The sequence below is a fragment of the Telopea speciosissima genome, chromosome 3 (genome assembly GCF_018873765.1).
Source record: "Telopea speciosissima isolate NSW1024214 ecotype Mountain lineage chromosome 3, Tspe_v1, whole genome shotgun sequence".
NCBI classification, from domain to species: Eukaryota; Viridiplantae; Streptophyta; class Magnoliopsida; order Proteales; family Proteaceae; genus Telopea; species Telopea speciosissima.
In genome coordinates, this window is record NC_057918.1 from 18852190 (window position 1) to 18871798 (window position 19609).

The 19609-nt window shown below is 38.6% G+C and overlaps 1 protein-coding gene across 4 annotated transcripts in view; it reads left to right on the plus strand.

Moving 5' to 3' along the window:
• LOC122656108 (polycomb group protein EMF2B-like) overlaps positions 1 to 19609 on the plus strand; it is a 101114-nt gene that overhangs the window by 12094 nt on the left and 69411 nt on the right. For 3 of the 4 annotated variants that reach the window (XR_006332041.1, XM_043850553.1, XM_043850554.1), the window contains exons 4-9: positions 6758 to 6872; positions 6982 to 7141; positions 7239 to 7307; positions 17043 to 17182; positions 17509 to 17571; positions 17725 to 17846. Coding sequence is in view for 3 of the 4 variants with exons in the window: in XM_043850553.1 (XP_043706488.1) it covers positions 6758 to 6872; positions 6982 to 7141; positions 7239 to 7307; positions 17043 to 17182; positions 17509 to 17571; positions 17725 to 17846 (669 nt within the window). In the remaining variant the exon portion in view is untranslated. Of the gene's footprint in view, positions 1 to 6734; positions 6873 to 6981; positions 7142 to 7238; positions 7308 to 17042; positions 17183 to 17508; positions 17572 to 17724; positions 17847 to 19609 lie in introns of all 4 variants that reach the window. The other variant, XM_043850555.1, reaches the window with a different exon arrangement.

Consider the following 19609-nt stretch of genomic DNA (forward strand, 5'->3'; position numbering starts at 1 on the left):
ACTCAGGTCTCGGTACTAACTTGGCTCTTAGAAAAACCGGACGAGTCGAGATCTCGCCCAGTTGGTGCATTTTTTTTTTTCCAACTCGAAGCCTCAACTTTGGGTCAACCCGAGATTTGGACCTGAGATCCGAGATCTCATCGAGATATGTTGAGTTTTGTCGAGTTAGGTAAGGTATTTAAGTGGTAGGTGGGTTAAAAAAATGGATCGAAACCGAGATCCGAGATCTCGCCGAGATATTGCACTTTTGAGACTCGCAAACAGTCTCGTCTCGGCTTTTCCAAAATCCGAGAAACTCGGCGAGATCTCAAACTGTGTGGCATATATCCATGACCACTAATCTATGTTGTGTGGTTAAGCTCTCCTCTGGTATAACATTACAATCATCGCATAACAATCTATCGGACCTTTTAGTTAGGAAGAAACCTATTTGGTTACTATGATGTCCACTTTTGTAGGTAGCTAACTGCTCCTCTCTCTTTTCAAACTAAGTGTTTATAATGGATAAATCATAAGCCACAACAAAATCTAAAATTGAGATCCCTCCTGATTCCTCTCTCCAAAACCATATCCTCTATGTACCCCTCATGCCTTCTACGATCTTTTCCAACATGGCCATTCAGATCACCCCTTATAATAATCTTTTCTCCTTGACAAAAGCCTTACTTTAATCCATCCAAGGTTCTAAAACTCGGGTTTCGACCAGCCAAAAACTGAGATATGGTCGAAATTGGTCAAAACCTGTGATTTTTTCCCAGCCTACTTGAGCTGGTGGTATCGAGGCCCAGAAATGCTTTGATATGATTTTTTGTATACAGCCTATTTTTGACAGTCTAAACACAATGCATGAACTATTTTCACCCAAAAAAAAAAAAAAATGGTACTTGTGGTTTTTGACGCAAGTTTACTAGTGTAGGCACAGTGTACTGAAAATCATGGTTGTCAAGATAGACACTTATTTATGCCAAATATCATTTAAGTAAATGTTTTTATATTTGTTACTTCATTTGCTTAAGATATGTTTTTATATTGGTTACTTCATTTACTTAAGATATTATTCATAAATAAGCAAGTACCCCTGTTTGAATCCAATAAAAATAGTTAAAAAATCAAATAAAATTCCAAAAGGATAAAAAGTCAACTCCACAGTTCAAGTAACAAAAAGCTGGATTGTTAGAGGTTTTGAAAGGAAAAACCATTCCCTTGCTGCCCTTATGAAGACTGACATCCATAAAGCCTTTGATAGTTTGAGAGGGGATTTTATAATCAAAGTCTTGATCAAGATGAGGTTCCCTTCGGTCTTCATTCATTGGATTCACTGCTGCATCTCCACTACCAGGTTCTCTGTGCTTGTTAATGGTAGCCCTACCTCTACTGTTGGTGTGCGACAAGGCTGCCCTCTCTCCCCCTACCTCTTCACCTTGGCTTTGGAGCACCTATCTAGGGAAATTCAACTATGCACAGATCAGCATCTCATCTCTCCTATTCCAAAATGCAAAGCTCTCAAGCTTTCTCATTTGGTTTTTGCGGATGACCTCATGATCTTCTCCAAGGCTTCTATCACCTCTTTTGAATCTATCATGAACTGTTTGCAGCATTTTCAAGCATTATCTGGGCTTCAGATCAACCCCCTCAAATCCCTTCTCTTTCTAGCTGGGGTTCCTGATGTTGTCAAAGCTGCTTTGAAGGGTATATGTGGCTTCAGTATTGGTGAGCTTCCTATGAAATATTTGGGTCTTCCTTTGATCCCGGCAAGATTATCGGCTCACCATTGCACTCCTATGTTGGATCTTATCAGGAAACGGCTTCAACTTTGGAAAGGCAAACTTCTCTCTTATGCAGGTCGTTTGGTGCTTGTCAAGCCTGTTCTCCAAGCCTCCTACATCTACTGGTCTGGTATCTATGGGTTGCCTCAGTCTACCATCAAGTTTTGGAATCCCTCATGTCTTCTTTCCTTTGGAAAGGCTTTGATGCTATTAGATTCCTCCGCCCTGTTAGTTGGGACTTAGTTTGCCATCCTTTAGTGGAAGGAGGCTTGGGTATCAGAAGGATAAAGGATGTGAATTCAGCTGGCATTATCAAATTACTTTGGAAGATTGTGTCAAAGGCAAAAAGTATTTGGGTGGATTGGATATATTCGAGCCTTCTCTGTTTGGACTCTATTTGGTCTGTCCACATATCTTCGGATGCTTCCTGGACTTGGCGCAAGATTCTTGATCATCGCTCCTTAGTTCTTGGATCTATCAAATCTCACATTGGTAATGGGAACTCCACCCTGCTCTGGTTAGATCACTGACATCCTTTGGGAATCCTGCTTCACCATGTTAGTCCAAGAATGATCTATGGCTCTGGTCTGCCTAGAAATGCATTGGTGGCTGATATTCTTAATGCCAATGGTTGGGATCCCCCCGACTCCTCTAACCCTGATCTCTCATCGATATGGACCTTATTGCCCTCTATCTCCAGAAGACCCTACTGTAGGGATGATTGTGTCTCTTGGCTGCCTAGTACTTTGGGTAAGTTCAGCACTAAATCAGCTTGGGATCTTGTTAGAAGCCATCTCCCGATGGTTCCTTGGAGGAAACTTGTTTGGTATAAACATCACATCCCCCGTCACAGCTTCACGGTTTGGAGAGTCTTCTCCAACTGCCTCCCAACGCAAGCTTTCCTCAGACACCGCCACATCGTGGTCTCTCCCAATTGTGGGCTTTGTTGGAATGGGATCGAAGATACAAATCATCTGTTCTTTGACTGCCCCTTCTCCTGTTCTATTTGGAAGGGTATCCTTTCCAAATGCTGGCCAAGAAACAGGAGGATCCTTCCTTTTGATCGAGAATGGATTTGGGTAGATATGACATTTGGTGGATCTACCCTTTGCGATGTGATTGGAAGGTTGGCTTTCTCTGCTGCCATCAACCACATTTGGATGGAGCGCAATCTTCGGAAATGGACCTCCAAATCTAGATCTACCAACCAGATTTGGGATTCCATCTCCTTTGAAATCAAATCTAAACTTAGTTTGGTTGCTCCCTCTTCTTGTATTGATACCCCAAGGAACAGACTCATTGTTGTATCCTGGAGCCTTTCCTCTATCTCCTTTATTCCAGCAAGCTCCCCTGTTTGAGCTTCGGCTGCTGGTTCTTGTTTTCCTCCCTTCTATTTGAGGGCTGGTTCTTTTAGTAATGAAATTTTTATTCACCCAAAAAAAAAAACAAAAAGCTGGATTTTCGGTGGTAGATGCAATTTTCAAATTTTAAATGCTAGGGTTGTTTTCTTAAATCTAAAAATTCCATAAATCTTAATATGGTAAAACATTGCTAAAAATCAAAAGTGCGGTAAAATATTCATTTGTTTTGGTGTCTAAAAAAATATTTTCATTTAGAGCGATTCTAAGATGTTGGCAGTTTAGATGTTGTCTGTAATATTTCCTGCTTTGACTGCCTGACAATAGGCTATGGTGACTCTTTGTAAAACTTTGGTTCTGTATGATAATAGGAAAGCTTTTTTAAATATTATGTGCTACATTACTACATATCGAATACTTGAGAAACCTTTTGTAATAGGAATTCCATCATTTAGATTTTCTAAAATCCAAAATAAAAATAGACACTACAAGCAAGGGGAGATCAATGTTCTTACCTACACGTCCAGAGGAAAGCCCTATAAATAATTCAGCAGTAGAATATGCCAATTTGAGAGAGATCACCATGAGCAGTCGCTTCATAAGCCGGTTACCGTATCTTATAATCCTAATCGCGGAAAGCACAAATAAAAGGAATGGGAATTTCTCGGATGAAACATGTCCCTCTCTGTAAGAAGTTTTTTGGTATCTTTTCCAGTTATTATCATTCTCAAATTGTGGGTAATCGGATGGCGGATATTGATGCTAGAAATACTCTGAGAAAGCAGAGGCTGAACGGAACCATTTGAAATTATGGAAGTTGGACTGTGAGTTTCAGTAGATTGATGGAATGACGGTTGACGAGCATAGGTGAATCTTTGGTCGCCCAAATCCAAGCTCCCCACTCCATGATGGCAGAGACTTGCTTTCAGAAGCTCTATAGCCAAAAGAGGTGCTTGTAAAAGAAGGGAATCTAGAATCACCATCTGCACCAAAATATTCCTTTGGAACCCTTGAGTTCTGAGCAGATGGAAGCCACGTCACACAGTGGCTTTTCAAGGGGTGCACTAGATTGCAGGGATGGTCCGGTTCAAAAAGTATTTTAGCCATTCAGGAATACAAATTTGTGAAATTTTGCTCTCAGTTTCTGGAGTTTTCTTCTGTGGTTTCAGTAGTTGCTTTAGTGGATTCTTAGTTGTGCTTGGTGGATTAGTGAATTTTCTTGCCCGTTTATCTCTCTTATTTACCCATGGAGAATGGAGATGTACGTGGGTCATCACCAGGCGGACTCTACTATGAAATCTTCAGAAGGTGGGAATGTTTCCATTTCAAACTATGAGCGAGTGGAAAAAGAAAGAATAGTAACTTGGTCCCAGGCATCTACCATATTATCAAGGATGATCGGCCATATATGTAGCCAGCCATTCAGAAAGACGAATTTATGAAATATAGCTTTCAGTTTCTGGAGTTTTTTGCTGTGGATTCAGTAGTTGCTTGAGTGGATTCTTAGGTGTGCATGGTGCCTTGGTGGATTAGTGGATTCCTGGTTTGTTTATCTCTCTTAGTTTCTCATATATTTTATTCAAGTTCACAGGTCAGATATGTCTTATTCTTCACCCCTGCCTCACCCCCATTTTCTATTCTAAATCTGTTAAGTTGTACTTAATATATCTCTTTAATTACTGTTTTGTTTTATCTCTAAACTGAGGCTTATGATCCTGTCATATTGCTCTCTGAAATTCTGTTCTCAGAGCTGAATTTTTCTTGTCGATTAGAAATGTTCTGGATCTGCTAGTTTCACTTCTAGTAGCTCTAGGACTCTACTAGATCTCCCTATGCTGTTTTCAGAGGTCAAGTTCTGTAGGCTGAATCTGCTATTTGAATAGTCCACTTGACCAGATTTCCAAACCATTCTGATTTCTCATTCCTGAGATACGACTCTCCTCCGTATGCTGTTCTGTTTTCTCTGTCTAGTGATCCTGTTAAGTACTAGTCTCTTTCTGAATTTTTCTGGTTCGGTATTAGCATAGTTGTCATGGCGTCCTGGCGCTGGGAGAGGTGGCATATCGAGCTACGCCACGGTGGATGTAAATATATCGTTCGATATGGCTTCGATGGCGACGCCATGGACGCCATACCACGATATGTTGGCATATCGGTCGATATTTGTACATATAAAAGTTAGATTTAAATTTTTTTTTTTTAAACCATTTAATAGCTTAGATGCTTTGCTCCAAATCACACACACTGAAGAAAGACTATTGCTATCAAGCTTCAGTAAACAGGTTAGCCTATCATTTGATTTTTACTATTGCTTTCAATTATTTGACAGGTTAATCTATATTTTCAATTTTTCATACTTTCATATAGACTAATGGATATTAGTTACACTTTCATGAATTAAACCATAGTGGCATAGTATATTAGTAGTAGTGTAGTACACTTTCATGTTGATTTTTGATGTTATAGGACATATATTATAGCATACTAAATGACATTAAAAATACAAAAAATAAAAAATTAAACATGGTCGACATGCTCGCCATGGCAATGCCATGGCGGGCGACATGTCGATATATCGACGTGACACCCTTCCACCGACTTGGATCGCCGTGACGCCGTGACAACTATGGGTATTAGTCTGCATTACCTAGTCTAATTTTGCCTCTAATTTTGCATTCAATGTGATGTTTAGATATAACATAAAATTACCCCAGCCATAATATCTAATTCACCTGAAAGCTAGGCATAATAAAGTCAACTTAAAATGAACCTCACATTGGGGCCATTGAACAAAATGTTCAAAATATGGCTAGCATTAGGATTGAAGAGAATCTGAAGTTAAACAATACCAAACCCCAGATAACCATGCTAAGCCATCACCTTTCGTGATTGGGCATGCTATCTGATGTGGTATACTGAGTTGGACTTGTAGATGGACTCAAGTTGGCTGCGTAAGGCAATTTACTCTTTTACACAATCACATGCTGGTCATGTTCTTTTACAGTTTTTACATATTATATTTGTGATCAAACAAAACAGTGGATGCCTGTTCTATCGCATTGCCATATTCTTAATCAACTTAATTTTAATTCAAAGGTTTGAGATGTGTAAAACCAATAGTAACGGTCTGAGGGGCTAGAAATATATCTGTGTTACCTTTTTTGGTTGGCCATTCATTATAACTTTAAGTGAGATATTTCCTCCCTGGAAAGAGTTTATAGAGAGAGTTTGGTGATTATTTTTTGCTGTGTGTGGTTTGTCTCTACTCTCATGTTGCTAATGTTTAGCTATTATAATTTTGGAATGGCATTCTGCTGTATCACCATTCTGATTTTCAAAATGTGAGTAGTCCTGGTGGCTTGTGATGTAGTGTCTGTCTTTCTTTCAGGTTCCTATAACAACTGTTCTAACAATAAGTTGTATATTATTGACAAAATTTCCTTCTGTATGTGATGATCATCTGATTAAAGCATTGTTCCTCGCTTTATTTTAAAATTTTTAACCTTCATACAGTAATTATTGGTTTTGATTTATTAATGCAAGGTTTGGTGCATATTTTCTTCAATTACTTTGTTAATAAGTTTAGTTTGAGTTTGATGATACTCACTAGGTTGCCGATGGTCAAATTTATAGGATACTAATGACCGTATCCATTGCTGGGAATGAAAATGATGGCGTGCAAATGCAGAACCTGTTACCTCTGTATGTCCTGTTAGTTAGACCTATTTCTGATGGTGCAGTAGCAGGGGTATGACATTTGTAGATGATGCTCTTCTTGTTTTTTTAATTGTCTAGTAGTCATGTCTTTTATTTTTTACAATTATTGTTATATCTGCCCTAAAATGTTATAAGAACAGCATTCTGCAGTTTATCGCATCAATCGGGCATGCGTTCTAACTACTGCCAGTGAATTTGACGAAAGGGACCTAAAAGAAGCTAACTTTGTGCTCCCTGAAATTAATAAGCTTTCATCTGATGCTAGAGCTGGGAAGCTTACCCTCTTACTTGTCTCTTGCGGTAGTCTCTGATGCGTGCAATCTGTTTGGTTGTTCAGTATGTACCAGTTATTAGGTGGTTATACTGATTATACTGGTCAAATTCAATTTTCTTACAGGGGATACAAAAAATTTATTATGTGGAGGTGGTATACACAAAGACAGATTGGATATGGCATCTTTTCCATGTAAGATACTGATAGATTGAATTCCTTACTAATGACGCATGACTATTTATATCACATGGTTCATACTTTGAACTACATTGATAACTAAAGTCAGCCTAGATAATAAGATGTACGAAGTTTTCAAAATGCATGGTTCTATAGGATGTAGTATACCAAAACAACACCAAAGGTCACAAAGACCAAACACTCAATGGGTAAGCTACATAACTGGGTAAGATCCAAAATAAAAGCCATGTCTATTAACAACATAGTTGTCAAGGCAACAAGGCGACCCAAGGCGGTGGAGGGGTGCTTGCTTGGTGCCCGAGGTGTGTATTATATTTTTAAGCTCATTAAGCTGATTTGGCAGGGCTGGATATGTGTTGCCAAAAAAAAATGCTAGTGACACTAAGATTTCCACTTAATAATAAAAATAGAAGGACGGTAGAGTGCATACCAGTACATGGAGATGTGGCAAAATCAGCTGTAACATGGCAGATACTGAGGCCGTAGTGGAAGCCATGACAGAGGATGTTCTTCTCCTGTTCCGTTGGGCATCCACAATATTAAAACTGGAAAGAAAACAAAAAAAAAAAAAAGAGGAAAAAAAAAACCCATAACAGGAACAGAAGATGCAGCGGCTTACCTTTGCTGGAGCTGGAATACTGGGGGATGCCGTTGCCGGATTAGAGTAGAAGGGGAATGCTGGTTTTTGTCTCATGAAGGGAATATTCGAGGGTTTTGCCCCTCTTATCTTTTTTCTTCTCCTTCTTGTGATGCTCGCCTTTCGTGTATACAGGAAATCGATCAACAGCACAGCCCCTCTTGCAGAGCTTGGACGTCAAGGCACTGCTTAAGTGACGCCTAGACAACTATGACTAACACCAGTCCTAGCTAACCCGTCTTCCGAACCAGATCTCATCCACCTGTTGAAAAAGATGTTGTTAGTGATGCTAAGTGGTGGGGTTCTACATACCTAGGACTTAAGAGTTTAGAACATAGAAGAACTCGTCTCGAGTACAGGTTTTGACCAGCCAAAATAGTGAGTTGGGTCGAGATCTCGCCTAGTTGGGGTAATTTTTTTTTTGGTCACAACCTATTTTGGGCCATTAAAACACAATGACACTATCAGAGTTTGAAAAATCAAAGTCCAAATAGGAGTTTCACTTAGTGGGAAACCAGGACAGACACTTATGCTAGAAACCAAGACAGACACTTATTTATGCCTAATATCATTTAAGTAAATGAAATAGTATTTCATTTACTTAAGATATTGTTCATAAATAAGCAAATACCCCCCTATTTGAATCCAATAAAAATAGTTAAAATATAAAATTCCAAATGGATAAAAAGTCGATCCCTCATTCAAGAACAAAAACTGGATTTTCGGTGGTAGGTGCAATTTTCAACTTTTTAATGCTAGGGTGTTTCTCAAGTCTAAAAATTCCATAAATCTTAATATGGTAAAACATTGCTAAAAACCAAAAGTGCGGTAAAATATTCATTTATTTTGATGTCCAAAAAAATATTTTCATTCAAAGTGATTTTGACAGCATTTGCGCATACCAAATTAAGTTTGACTGGTGCATAACTCCTTCAATATAAATCAGATTTAAGCAATCTCGGATTTGTTGGAAAGCTTTGTTGAAAAAGTTATGTACCAGTCAAACTTAATTTGGTGTGCGTTGAATGCTGTCAAAATCGCTCTGAATGAAAATATTTTTTTGGACATCAAAATAAATGAATATTTTATGAATAATCAAGCCTTGGAGACTTCTCACAGAGTCTATGAAAGCCTTAACGAAAACAACAACGACTCGGCCTTATCCCAACTAAATGGGGTCGGCTACATGGATCCCGGTAAAAACAAAAAATTAGTAATAAGAATTACGAAGTAGAAGAAGGAGATCACAGCAAAGACACAAACTCTAGGGCATTGACCCAACTTATCTACGAACCGCATCATAGCTGCTCAACATTCCGCTCTTGTCCTCGAGAGAAGTGTGTGATACAACAACAACGTCCAAACAACAAAGACCAACTAAAAGGGGTCGGCCACATGGATTTTTTGCTCTTCAGTCAGCTCAGTTTGAAGTTATAGAGGGAGCGAGGCCTAAGCTAAGCATGTCTTTCTTCACCACTTGTCTTATGGTTATCGTAGACCTGCCTCTAGCTCTTTTGGTTCCTTCAATTTGAATTAGGTCGCTCCTTCTGACTGGGGAATCTAAAGGCCTCCGTTTAACATGGCCATGCTACCTCAAGCGACTCTCTCTAAGTTTATCATGAATTGGAGCTACTCCCAGGCCAGCTCTAATATGGTCATTCCTTACTCTATCCTTCCTAGTTTTCCCACACATCCATCTCGACATCCTCATCTTTGCAACACCAAGTTTATTATGTATGTGACACTTCTTCATGGCCCAACATTCTGTACCATACATCATAGCTGGTCTGATGACACTCTTGTAAAATTTTCCTTTAAGTTTCAAAGTGTTGGAGTATGTACTCTAGAATACCGTGGGGGTATTCTGGTCTTTTTGGGGGTAGTTTTATTCTTCTTATCTTATTAAGTTTGTCGGCTATGTGGGTTTTAGTCTCACATCGCTTAGTTTAGTCTCTTTGTAATTTCCCCTCTATTTATAAAAGGCTTACCTATCACTCAAGCATTCAAGCATTACAACTTCCATCTTCTCTTCTCTCTAAAGTTATTGGTTACAGGTCCTAGGTTTTCTACATGGTATCAGAGCAGTAACTAAGTACCAGATTCTCTCTGTAATTGCTGTTTTGAGAGTCGTTTTTGATTTTTGAGTTGTAGAAGAAACCCTAATTCATAGAAGAAGAACAATTAGGGTTTTGTATTGTTTTGATGACGATTGTGTATGAATATCATACCCGCTACTGCTGATCGATTTCTGGACTTATTCTATTGCTGAGACACCCTTGCTGCAACTATTTGATTTCTGGGATTCACTCCTCTGCTGGTTTTATTTTATCTTTGCTGCAACTATTTGATCGAAGACGAAGATATGCAGTTCCACCATATTGATGATTTTATTGCTGTGTTCGTACATGGAACCGTCTTGGCTGCTATTTTAGTTACCGCTTCATGGCTTTTCCCTGGAATTTCATGGTTCATGGTGTCGAATGTTGTATTCTCCGCTTTGTCCTTCCACTTTGCCGATGCCTTTTCTCTGGTTTCTCCCTTAACAATTCCTTTCTCGACTGCCACTATTTGCACCAATGTTCCTGCAAGTTCTGCGTTCTTCAATGTCTGTAGGTGTATTGTACATATATGCCCCTGCCTTTATGTCTAATTCAGTCAATATCCTCATGAATTCCAATGTTGCGTGACAGAATTTTATCCTTTTTTAAATCCTACTTCCCAGGTTTGCCCCTACAGGTTACTATTACCCAATCTTCCCAGTTTAATTACAAATTTACTCTTGGCCTTGCGTTTGCTTTACTTGGATTTCATCTAAATTACGCCCTCTAATTTCCTTTTTAAAATGGGCCGGGCCACCCTCTTATTGGCTTTTTCAAATGGGTCTTTTCTTGTTTTTGGTTGGGCCTGTATTTCAAAACAGCCCATTTTGGGCATCTCTTTCTCTAAAATCTGTTCGGGCTCATCCTCTTTACTCAAGCTCTTGTTGGGCTTTTATATTGGTTGGGTGTATATTTGGATTCTGGCCCATCTATTTTACTCATTGCATCCCATTGCCTTTTGTTTACCAAAAAGTCTTTGCAAAATTCTGATTATTTACGGAACTGCCATTATTTTTTCATGCATTACCCTATTTGACTACCCAATTGACCCTTAAAATTTTGGTTTATTATCAGTTTGCCCTTTGGCTTGGATTGTATTTAAAATTGGATTTCCACCAAATTAAAGCCATGCCATTTTTTTTCCAACACATTTCTCTTTCAATAATTCTAATTCCCTTCATATCCCATACCTTTGGTATTTACCCATAACACCTTTGGAAACTTCTGGTAAATTATAATTTTGCCATTCCTTATTTTTTACTTACCCATAGCACCTTTGGAACATTCTGGAATATTATGTTTTTGCCCTATCACTTACATCATCTCTATTATATCCACGTGTACTACACGTGAGGGGGGGGGATTATGTACAATACACTTGCAGACATTGAAGAACGCAGAACTTGCAGGAACGTTGGTGCAAAACATAGAAGATCAGTTTTCTCCACCATTGCCATTGGGTATCCTTCGTTATTGGGTTGAGTTTGCCGTAAGGGGGAGATTAAAGTATTGACGAGTATTGAAGATATTTGGTTGTTGCCTATTTGAGGACTTTCAGTTGGGTTGATACAGTTTCTTTCCGTTGCCTGATTCAGTTTGTTTTCGTTGCTTGCTGCTCTAGTTATTTCCCTTCAAGATTCTATGTCACTATGACAACCTGAGATTCATCACTGGATAGCTATTGAAGATCGTTGAAAACTGCCTTTTTGGAAGACGTTCCTGCCCCGGTTTGCTGATCATGTCTGTCCAAGTTTTGAAGATCTATTTTTTCAAGTTCTTGAAGGTTTATTTGGGAGCTGCATTCATATGTCAAACTGGATTCTGCTACAACTTAGTTTCTTCTCATTTTGTTCAAGTTGGGCATTAGTACCTTGTATGCCCCAATTTGAGGGGGAGTGTTAGCATTATTAGGAGTTCTTTTTTCTTTAGTTCAAACTGGATCTTCTTTATTTACTTATTTGTATAATCCAGCTTGAGGGGGAGTGTTGGAATATGTACTCCAGAATACCCCCACGGGTATTCTGGTCTTTTTGGGGGTAGTTTTATTCTTCTTATCTTATTAAGTTTGTCGGTTATGTGGGTTTTAGTCCCACATCGCTTAGTTTAGTCTCTTTGTAATTTCCCCTCTATTTATAAAAGGCTTACCTATCACTCAAGCATTCAAGCATTACAACTTCCATCTTCTCTTCTCTCTAAAGTTACTGGTTACAGGTCCTAGGTTTTCTACACAAAGGAATACGCTGATCACATAGTACTCCGAACACACTTGTCTATTTCATCCACCCTACTTTAATCCTCTGGGCGACACTGTCTTCTGTGCCATCCTCCTTATTTACTATTAATCCCAGGTACCTAAAGTTGTCACTTTGCGGGATCTCCCTCTCACCAATAAAAACCGTCTCATTATTTGGCCCAGATTTGCTAAAGTTACACACCATATATGTGGTCTTAGTTCTACTTAGCTTCAGACCTTTTGATTCCTAGGTAGTTCTCCATAGTTCCACTTTGGTGTTAATCCCTGCTTGTGTCTCATCCACCAAATATCATTTGCAAAGTCATACACCAAGGGAGTCAAAGGGACCTCATCTTGTATGTCTCTGGTTAAGTCGTCCATGATAAGCGCAAACAAATATGGGCGTAAGGCTGGTCCTTGGTGTAACCCAATTGAAATTGGGAATTCAATGCTTTGGCCCCTTGCCGTTCTAACGCTAGTCACCACATTAGCATACATGTCTTTAGTTATGTCTACATATTTACATAACACACCTCTATTCTCAAGAATATTCCAGATTAACTCTCTAGGGACTTTGTCGTAGGCTTTTTCTAGGTCTATGAAGACCATATGGAGATCCTTCTTGTCCTCTGTATATTTTTCCTTGAGTCTCCTGAGTAAGAAAATTGCTTCCATCAAGGATCTTCCAGGCGTAAAACCGAATTAGTTTTCTGAAATAGTAGTCTCCTTTCTCAGGTGGGTTTCAATAACTCCCTCCCATAACTTCATTGTATGACTCATCAACTTTATGCCTCTATGGTTATTACAGGTCTGAATTTCTCCTTTTTTTTTTTTTTTTAAAATTTTGTGACCACAATGCTTCAACTCTATTCGTCTGGCATTTTCCTAGTGGTCAAAATCTTGTTAAACAGCTTGGTTAGCCAAGATAGACCACAAAAGCCTATTTTCTTCCACACCTCAATTGGAATCTTGTCAGGGCCTGTAGCCATGCCTACTTTCATCTTTCTTATAGCTTCTTTTACTTGGGAGATGAAAGCCTCAGTGAACACTCTATTTATTGTCAGCATTCCGTAAACTGGAGGTGTGATGCATTGACCTGCACACAATGAATCCTTTGAAGATATTCCTCTCAATGTCCTTGTACAGAGTCCTACTAAAAACATCAACTATCAAAATGAAGACGAGGGGGGAGATGGGTTCCATTTGCCAAATCCCCCTGTTTAGCCTCAAAGAAACCACAGCGGGTGCTGTTAATATGGATAGAGTAGTGAACTAACATCCACATATCCACTTTCTCCAAGTTTCCCTAAACCTGTTTTACTTCAACACATATTGCAAAATGTCCCAAGAGGCATTATCATAAGCCTTTTCAATATTAATGCTGCACATGATATAAAGTCTCAATACATATTGATTGTACTGGCCCACTATGTATCGGGGATTGGGCCTTTCGGTATGGTACCATTCAATATGGTACATTGTAAAATAAATGTCTTGGGCCACATTGACCTGTATATACCAAGACATGTCGATTGAGCAAGGCGGATTTGAATTCCCAACATACATACCAAGAAGGTGAGGTATGCTTGTAGCATTCGCCTCTACCATCAAATCTTGCTCCATAGTCAATGCACTATTAATTGAAACCCAGGAAGAACAGAATACTTACCAGGAGCTTTTTTCCTAAAGAAAATAAAAAATATAAAGAAAAAGAAAAATATGTGGCAAAAAAATGTGCAAATGGTTTTAAATTTGAATGAAAATTATGTGGAGAATGAGATCTAGAAAAGTAGGAAACTTCCATCTTATACATGTTTAATTGAATGCATTTGACTCAGTACTTTCTTCTCGTTTATATACGATATATCTTTATATATTGCTTTTATGGTGTATTATGCCTTAAAACATTATTAAAACTACATTATGAATGTATCATAAACATATTGGTGCGTTTCTTAAGCTTTTCCTTGCATATCTTTACTGTGTCGTCCATCCAATACTAGGGGTGTAAATGAATAGCCGAAATCCGTTTCCGTGTCCGTAGCTGTTTAGCACTATCTGAATCTGTCCGAAAGCTAAATGGATGCGGACACGGATAGGCTATAGCTATCCGAAAAGCTATAATTACATGTAAACGGATAAAATATCCGATCCGTATCCGTTTAGCACTATCTGAATCCGTCTGAAAGCTAATCGGATGCAGATGCGGATATAGCACTATCCGAGCTGAATCCAATCGATTTACATCCCTATCCAATACATCTCTTAAAAGTACCCTTCCGATACGGTGACTGATACCGATACTTGGCACCTTGATCTTGCAGACCAATCATTTTGCTCCTGTAGAATTTAGGTCCTGCACACTCTCAATGGCAGTGAAAACTTCATCAAGGTTTTGCCTATCGGGCACAAAAGCCCCTTGATTAAAAAAAAAAGGATCTCATCAAGTACCACTTCAATTTTCCTGGATAACATTTTGCAATGATCTGGTGGAGACTCCCAATCAAGTTAATAGGCCTAAAATCCTTGGGGGACAGAGCACCTTCTTTTTTTGGGGATTAAATCTAAAAATGTTTCATTCACGCTTTTGCTTGTAATCCCCGTGTGATAGAATTGCTGACAGGCATGGATAATGTTCCTTTTAGGAATTCCCACCCTATCTGAAAAAAAAGCCTTGGAGAATCCACTTAGACCAGATGATTTGTCACTATCCATGTTAAAGATGGCTTGCCTCACTTCCTCTTCGTCAAATGTCCTGTGAAGCAACAATGGAATAGGGGGACCAATCAATTCTATTGTCCATATGGGTAGTAGGTTGTTGGGGGGGGGGGGATTTGTACAAATTTTGGAAGAACTCAACCAGACAAATTTATTAGTTGATAATTGAATAAACTATTAGAGGCCAGATGATGTCTTTAAATTAGATGTTTTCATTGGCTGTGGAGTTTGCTTTTGTATATCAATATCTAGGGAGGGGCTGGGCTCCCCATTAGTTCATTTTATTTTTTGCTGCTGCTACATGCCCCAACTCATAAGGGGGGATGGAGTTCCTACACAGTCAACACCTTTTGATATTTCTCTGCTAGTTCCCTCGTTTCTGTATTGCTGTTTATATTTCTGTTGCTATTTGCTGCTTCGTCTGTTGTGCTGTGGCTATTCTGTTGAAGTAGAAGATTTTTGTCTCAATGTGTTCGCTGTCTTCGTCAGATACCTATTGAACCAAAGGTTGTGATGTGGAGCTCCACCTCCCTAGGGGCGTAGTTCAATGTTTCGGATTTCGGTCATATTTCAGCCAAAATCTGGTACATTTTGGGGACATGTTTAGTTTGACCATTTTGGTGGTCAAATGAGCAATTTTGGCCCGAAACTTCAGGGAAATCCTAATTGAACATCTGTAAACAGATCGGAACATTTAGATTGTAAAAAAATACACCCAGAATGGTAATTTGGTTTCGGACCTTAGGTTGTTAGTGTACACTGTACCCTGCTATATACTTTCTCCAATATAGCCTATGCTATACATAATTTAGTACTAGAACACACAAAATTCAATTAAAGCAATTAAATATGCTTTAGGAATGAAGAAAAACCATTTAATAGTACACAATGTAAAAAGTGTCATCATAGACACTTAACCCCTACGCCTATGTCGGCACAAGTATAACTGTTACAAGTAAGTGCAATTGTTGACATCTACACCCGTACAAAACCGTTCCCCCAACTCTATGTCAGTACCACATAGAGTTCCGGGGAGCCTCAAAACCTCTAGAAGATTGCTGCCTCAAAACCGTTCCTCCAATTGTATCACAAAAGTTGGCAATGTCATGCTATGCCTGAAGAAACGATTGAAGTCCAACACAACAGCAACAACCTGGTAGGTGTCATCGTCTACATACTCTAGGTATCCCAACTTAGGATATAGATCACCGCCTCGGGAAAATGATGTAAATGTGGATCCATTGTAGTGCTGGGGGCCCAGCAGGTATGAGAAGATTCTATCCACACAAAAGACAACCCACCCTATGACTGACCTCCTACACATTGGGGAATGAAGAAGAGGTATACTGGTTATACCCACCATACTCAGCACTAGAGCCCTCTGTGGAAAATGTGGGTGCATAGAACTATCCTATCTGTCCATACCCGCCATATCCACTACTCTTTCAAATTTTCATTGGTAGAGGGTTTTCCAGCATCTTGGTGGGAAGCAACTCTACAACTGTTATTGATTGGGTATCATCTATGATCTAACAAGGAAGGCCTTGGAGATTTGTCCCGGAGAGGGGGGGGATGGGAGCGAGTGAGCAAGAGTTAATATTCCCTGCCTCTTTCATATCTTTCCATTGAGGTAAGCTTTCTTAGGCTTTGTTTGGTTTTCATTGTCTGATCTGCATTGGTTTTTGTTCATATGGGAGCGTTTTAAAACTAGAAAGACGTGGTAACATACTTTGATAGATTCATGACAATTTTAGTTCTATTCTCCATCATATTAGGTGTTAATTCTTCTGAATAAAGACTGAAATGCTGTTTGATAACATTAAAGGCTCATCTTAAGTTCTCCTTTCTTTGTCTACATTATTGTACTCTGAATTTGATTTTGATTTTTATTCATCTGCTCTTGTTTAATATGAGATTTTTTTTTTAGGTTCATTTTTCTTTGAGAAACTTGTAGAGTTGTAGTGTACACATGCAATAACAATTATCACCATGTTCATATAAAATTCTTTTATTTGATTTTAATGCACTCTTTCACTTGACAGCAAATGTTGGACGATACAGCCTGTGGGGAAAGATACCAATAGAGTCACTCTATATGTCATGGGCAAAGTGTGGAAACTTGAGTTCAGGGCATAGAGCTGAGATGCTGTCATCCTTTGATATGCACTCTTGCTTCTTGGAGGTACATCTACAATTAAACGCTGCTATTAAGCTACTGTGTTGTTTGCCATTTTTTAGGACTATTGTAGTTTTGTAGAAAGTTACTCTCCTTTATCTTTTATGTAAAATTGTTTTGCAGTTCATAGTGCATTGGCAGTATTATTGTCTTTAAACTACCTCTGAGGCTCTGAGTTATGAACAATTTGAGTTAAACCATACTTTAAAAAAAAAAAAAGAAAAAAGATTTCATTGTGCATGAGGATCATCTAGTGAGAACTGAGAAGGTGCTTCATCCTATGTTTATATGAAAAAGCTGAGCTTCATGTCTTGATTTGTTTTATTTTGCAGCCTGGTTGTTTGGAAGAAGGCAATTCTATCTCTCTCAAGATTCCTCATAACTCCGAAATTATGGTGTGTTCATGCCTCTAGGAACTCTTAATTCTACACTGGACATAAATTGATTTTTGCATACCGTGGCTGCTAACTTGATGAATATTGATTACCTAGATATTCAGTTATAATTACTTTTCGCTTTTATTCCCTTTTGTGGTTGTTTTCCTGCAGGACTCATTGCAAAAAGTACAAGTTAATATATCTGCACAGGAGGTTGGGGCAGCAGAAAGATCTCCTTATAATTTGTACACATATAACGATATCCCTACATTATCAATATCTCATATTATGCGGTGAGTATTATGTTTTGTTTGATAAGAAAAAATCTATTTTATTATTTATGGATATAGGTTAGCAGAAAGTAAGCCATCGTATACCATACATGTTCCAAAAGTTATATACCAAACAAGATTTACAAGAAAGACTTCAACTCCCTTTGAATGTGTGAGACAGATATTTCCTGAAAACTATTGCAATTGGAGGCCGACCAAGCCACCTTGCTTTTCATCTTTCTCCACCTAATCCACAGGTTCCCCGTTTCCATCAAACACCCTACTAATTCTTTCCTAAGTCACGTGAGAGAGACGAATGAGAGTGATTTCTCTTTGTGTTCGGCTGATCCCTCTGGAGAGAGAGGTGGAAATATTCAAATCGTCTTAGAGCTGGATCGGGAGAGTCCTTCCCTAGCTTCTAAGAATTTAAGTGGGAGCTGGGTGATTCCTCCCATTCTTCCCTATAATCCTAATGGGAAGAAGGTCAACTTTTTATATAGGTGATTGGTTGTTTGGGTATGATTCTGTAATTTTGTTCCTCTTTAGGTGGTCTCCCTTCAGTTTGATCTACTTGTAGGGTAGTTGGTTGTTTTGTTGTGGAGTTTTCTCCTTGTATTCTTTCTTGTTCTTTCCCTCTCTTTTTGGGGGAAAGGTTCTTTGTGCTTCTTTAATATATTTTCATTAAAAAAAAAAAATTCTTTTCTGCCACATTGTCCATAAACTGCTATCCCATAATGAGTCGTGGAGCTCCTGCCTACGAAACCCGCCCCATTCATTTACATTTTTGTAACCTTTCTAGGGTCTGAGGTATGGACCAACATATGTTCAGTTCATCCAAAATATCATTGAACACTTCCAAAGTGATAAATAAGCATGTGATTCTTTGATTGTTCCATATAAATTTGCTTATTGGGCATACAATGACCTTTTAATTGTATGGTCTGGGAGACCGCATTAGAATATTGTTTTTGCTTTCTGTCTAAACAAAGAATTGCATTTTTATGGTCCTCTTTTCACTTAAATAGCCTTGGATGTGTTACATATTGATGTGTGTCCATCAAACCCGATTTAATTTGATTAAATTAATTAATTGATTTACTTATATTATGTACGTGTTATAATTGTTATCCAGTGCAACTGCCCATTTTATACCGTTTGTTGTTCACAACTTTGTACAGAGTTGGGCAATCTATTCTATGGTTACCGTATTGTACATTCGTTCAATAGGGATTGGGAAAAAAATATAAATATGGACACATCTAGTGTTGAACATTGATCCACAGAGATTCCTAGATTATTCACCTCCGTGTTTTAATCTGCGACGGGAATTTCTGGCAGTTACTTTTTCCATACCTGAGAGATACTTGTTATTTTATTCTTGATGTGTGCATTTGTGGTTAGTCAATGGTTGGTGCCTACTGAAAGGACTGACTATATCGGCCGCTCAGTGTATGCAATCCGGATAATAATAGATGTGATGCTCAATAGGGTTTCCACTGCCCGTATAGGGAGAACATCCAAAAGAGAGTTGTTGGGTTTGATTGTGCCAAATCCAAGGCCGTGGTATTTGTGAAGTGTTTGCAAAAGATAATTTTATTTTATTATTATTAGATTAAATTATTTTGAAAATAGTTTTCAAATTTTTTTCGGCCATTCAAAGTCCTAGACACTCTCGTGATTAATTATAGTAGACCGAAATCATGGCGGTAAATTTTATTCCATGGTTGCGGGGGTCTATTATGGATGTTAGTAGTGTGGGGAGAAAGTGTAATAAAACATTTATC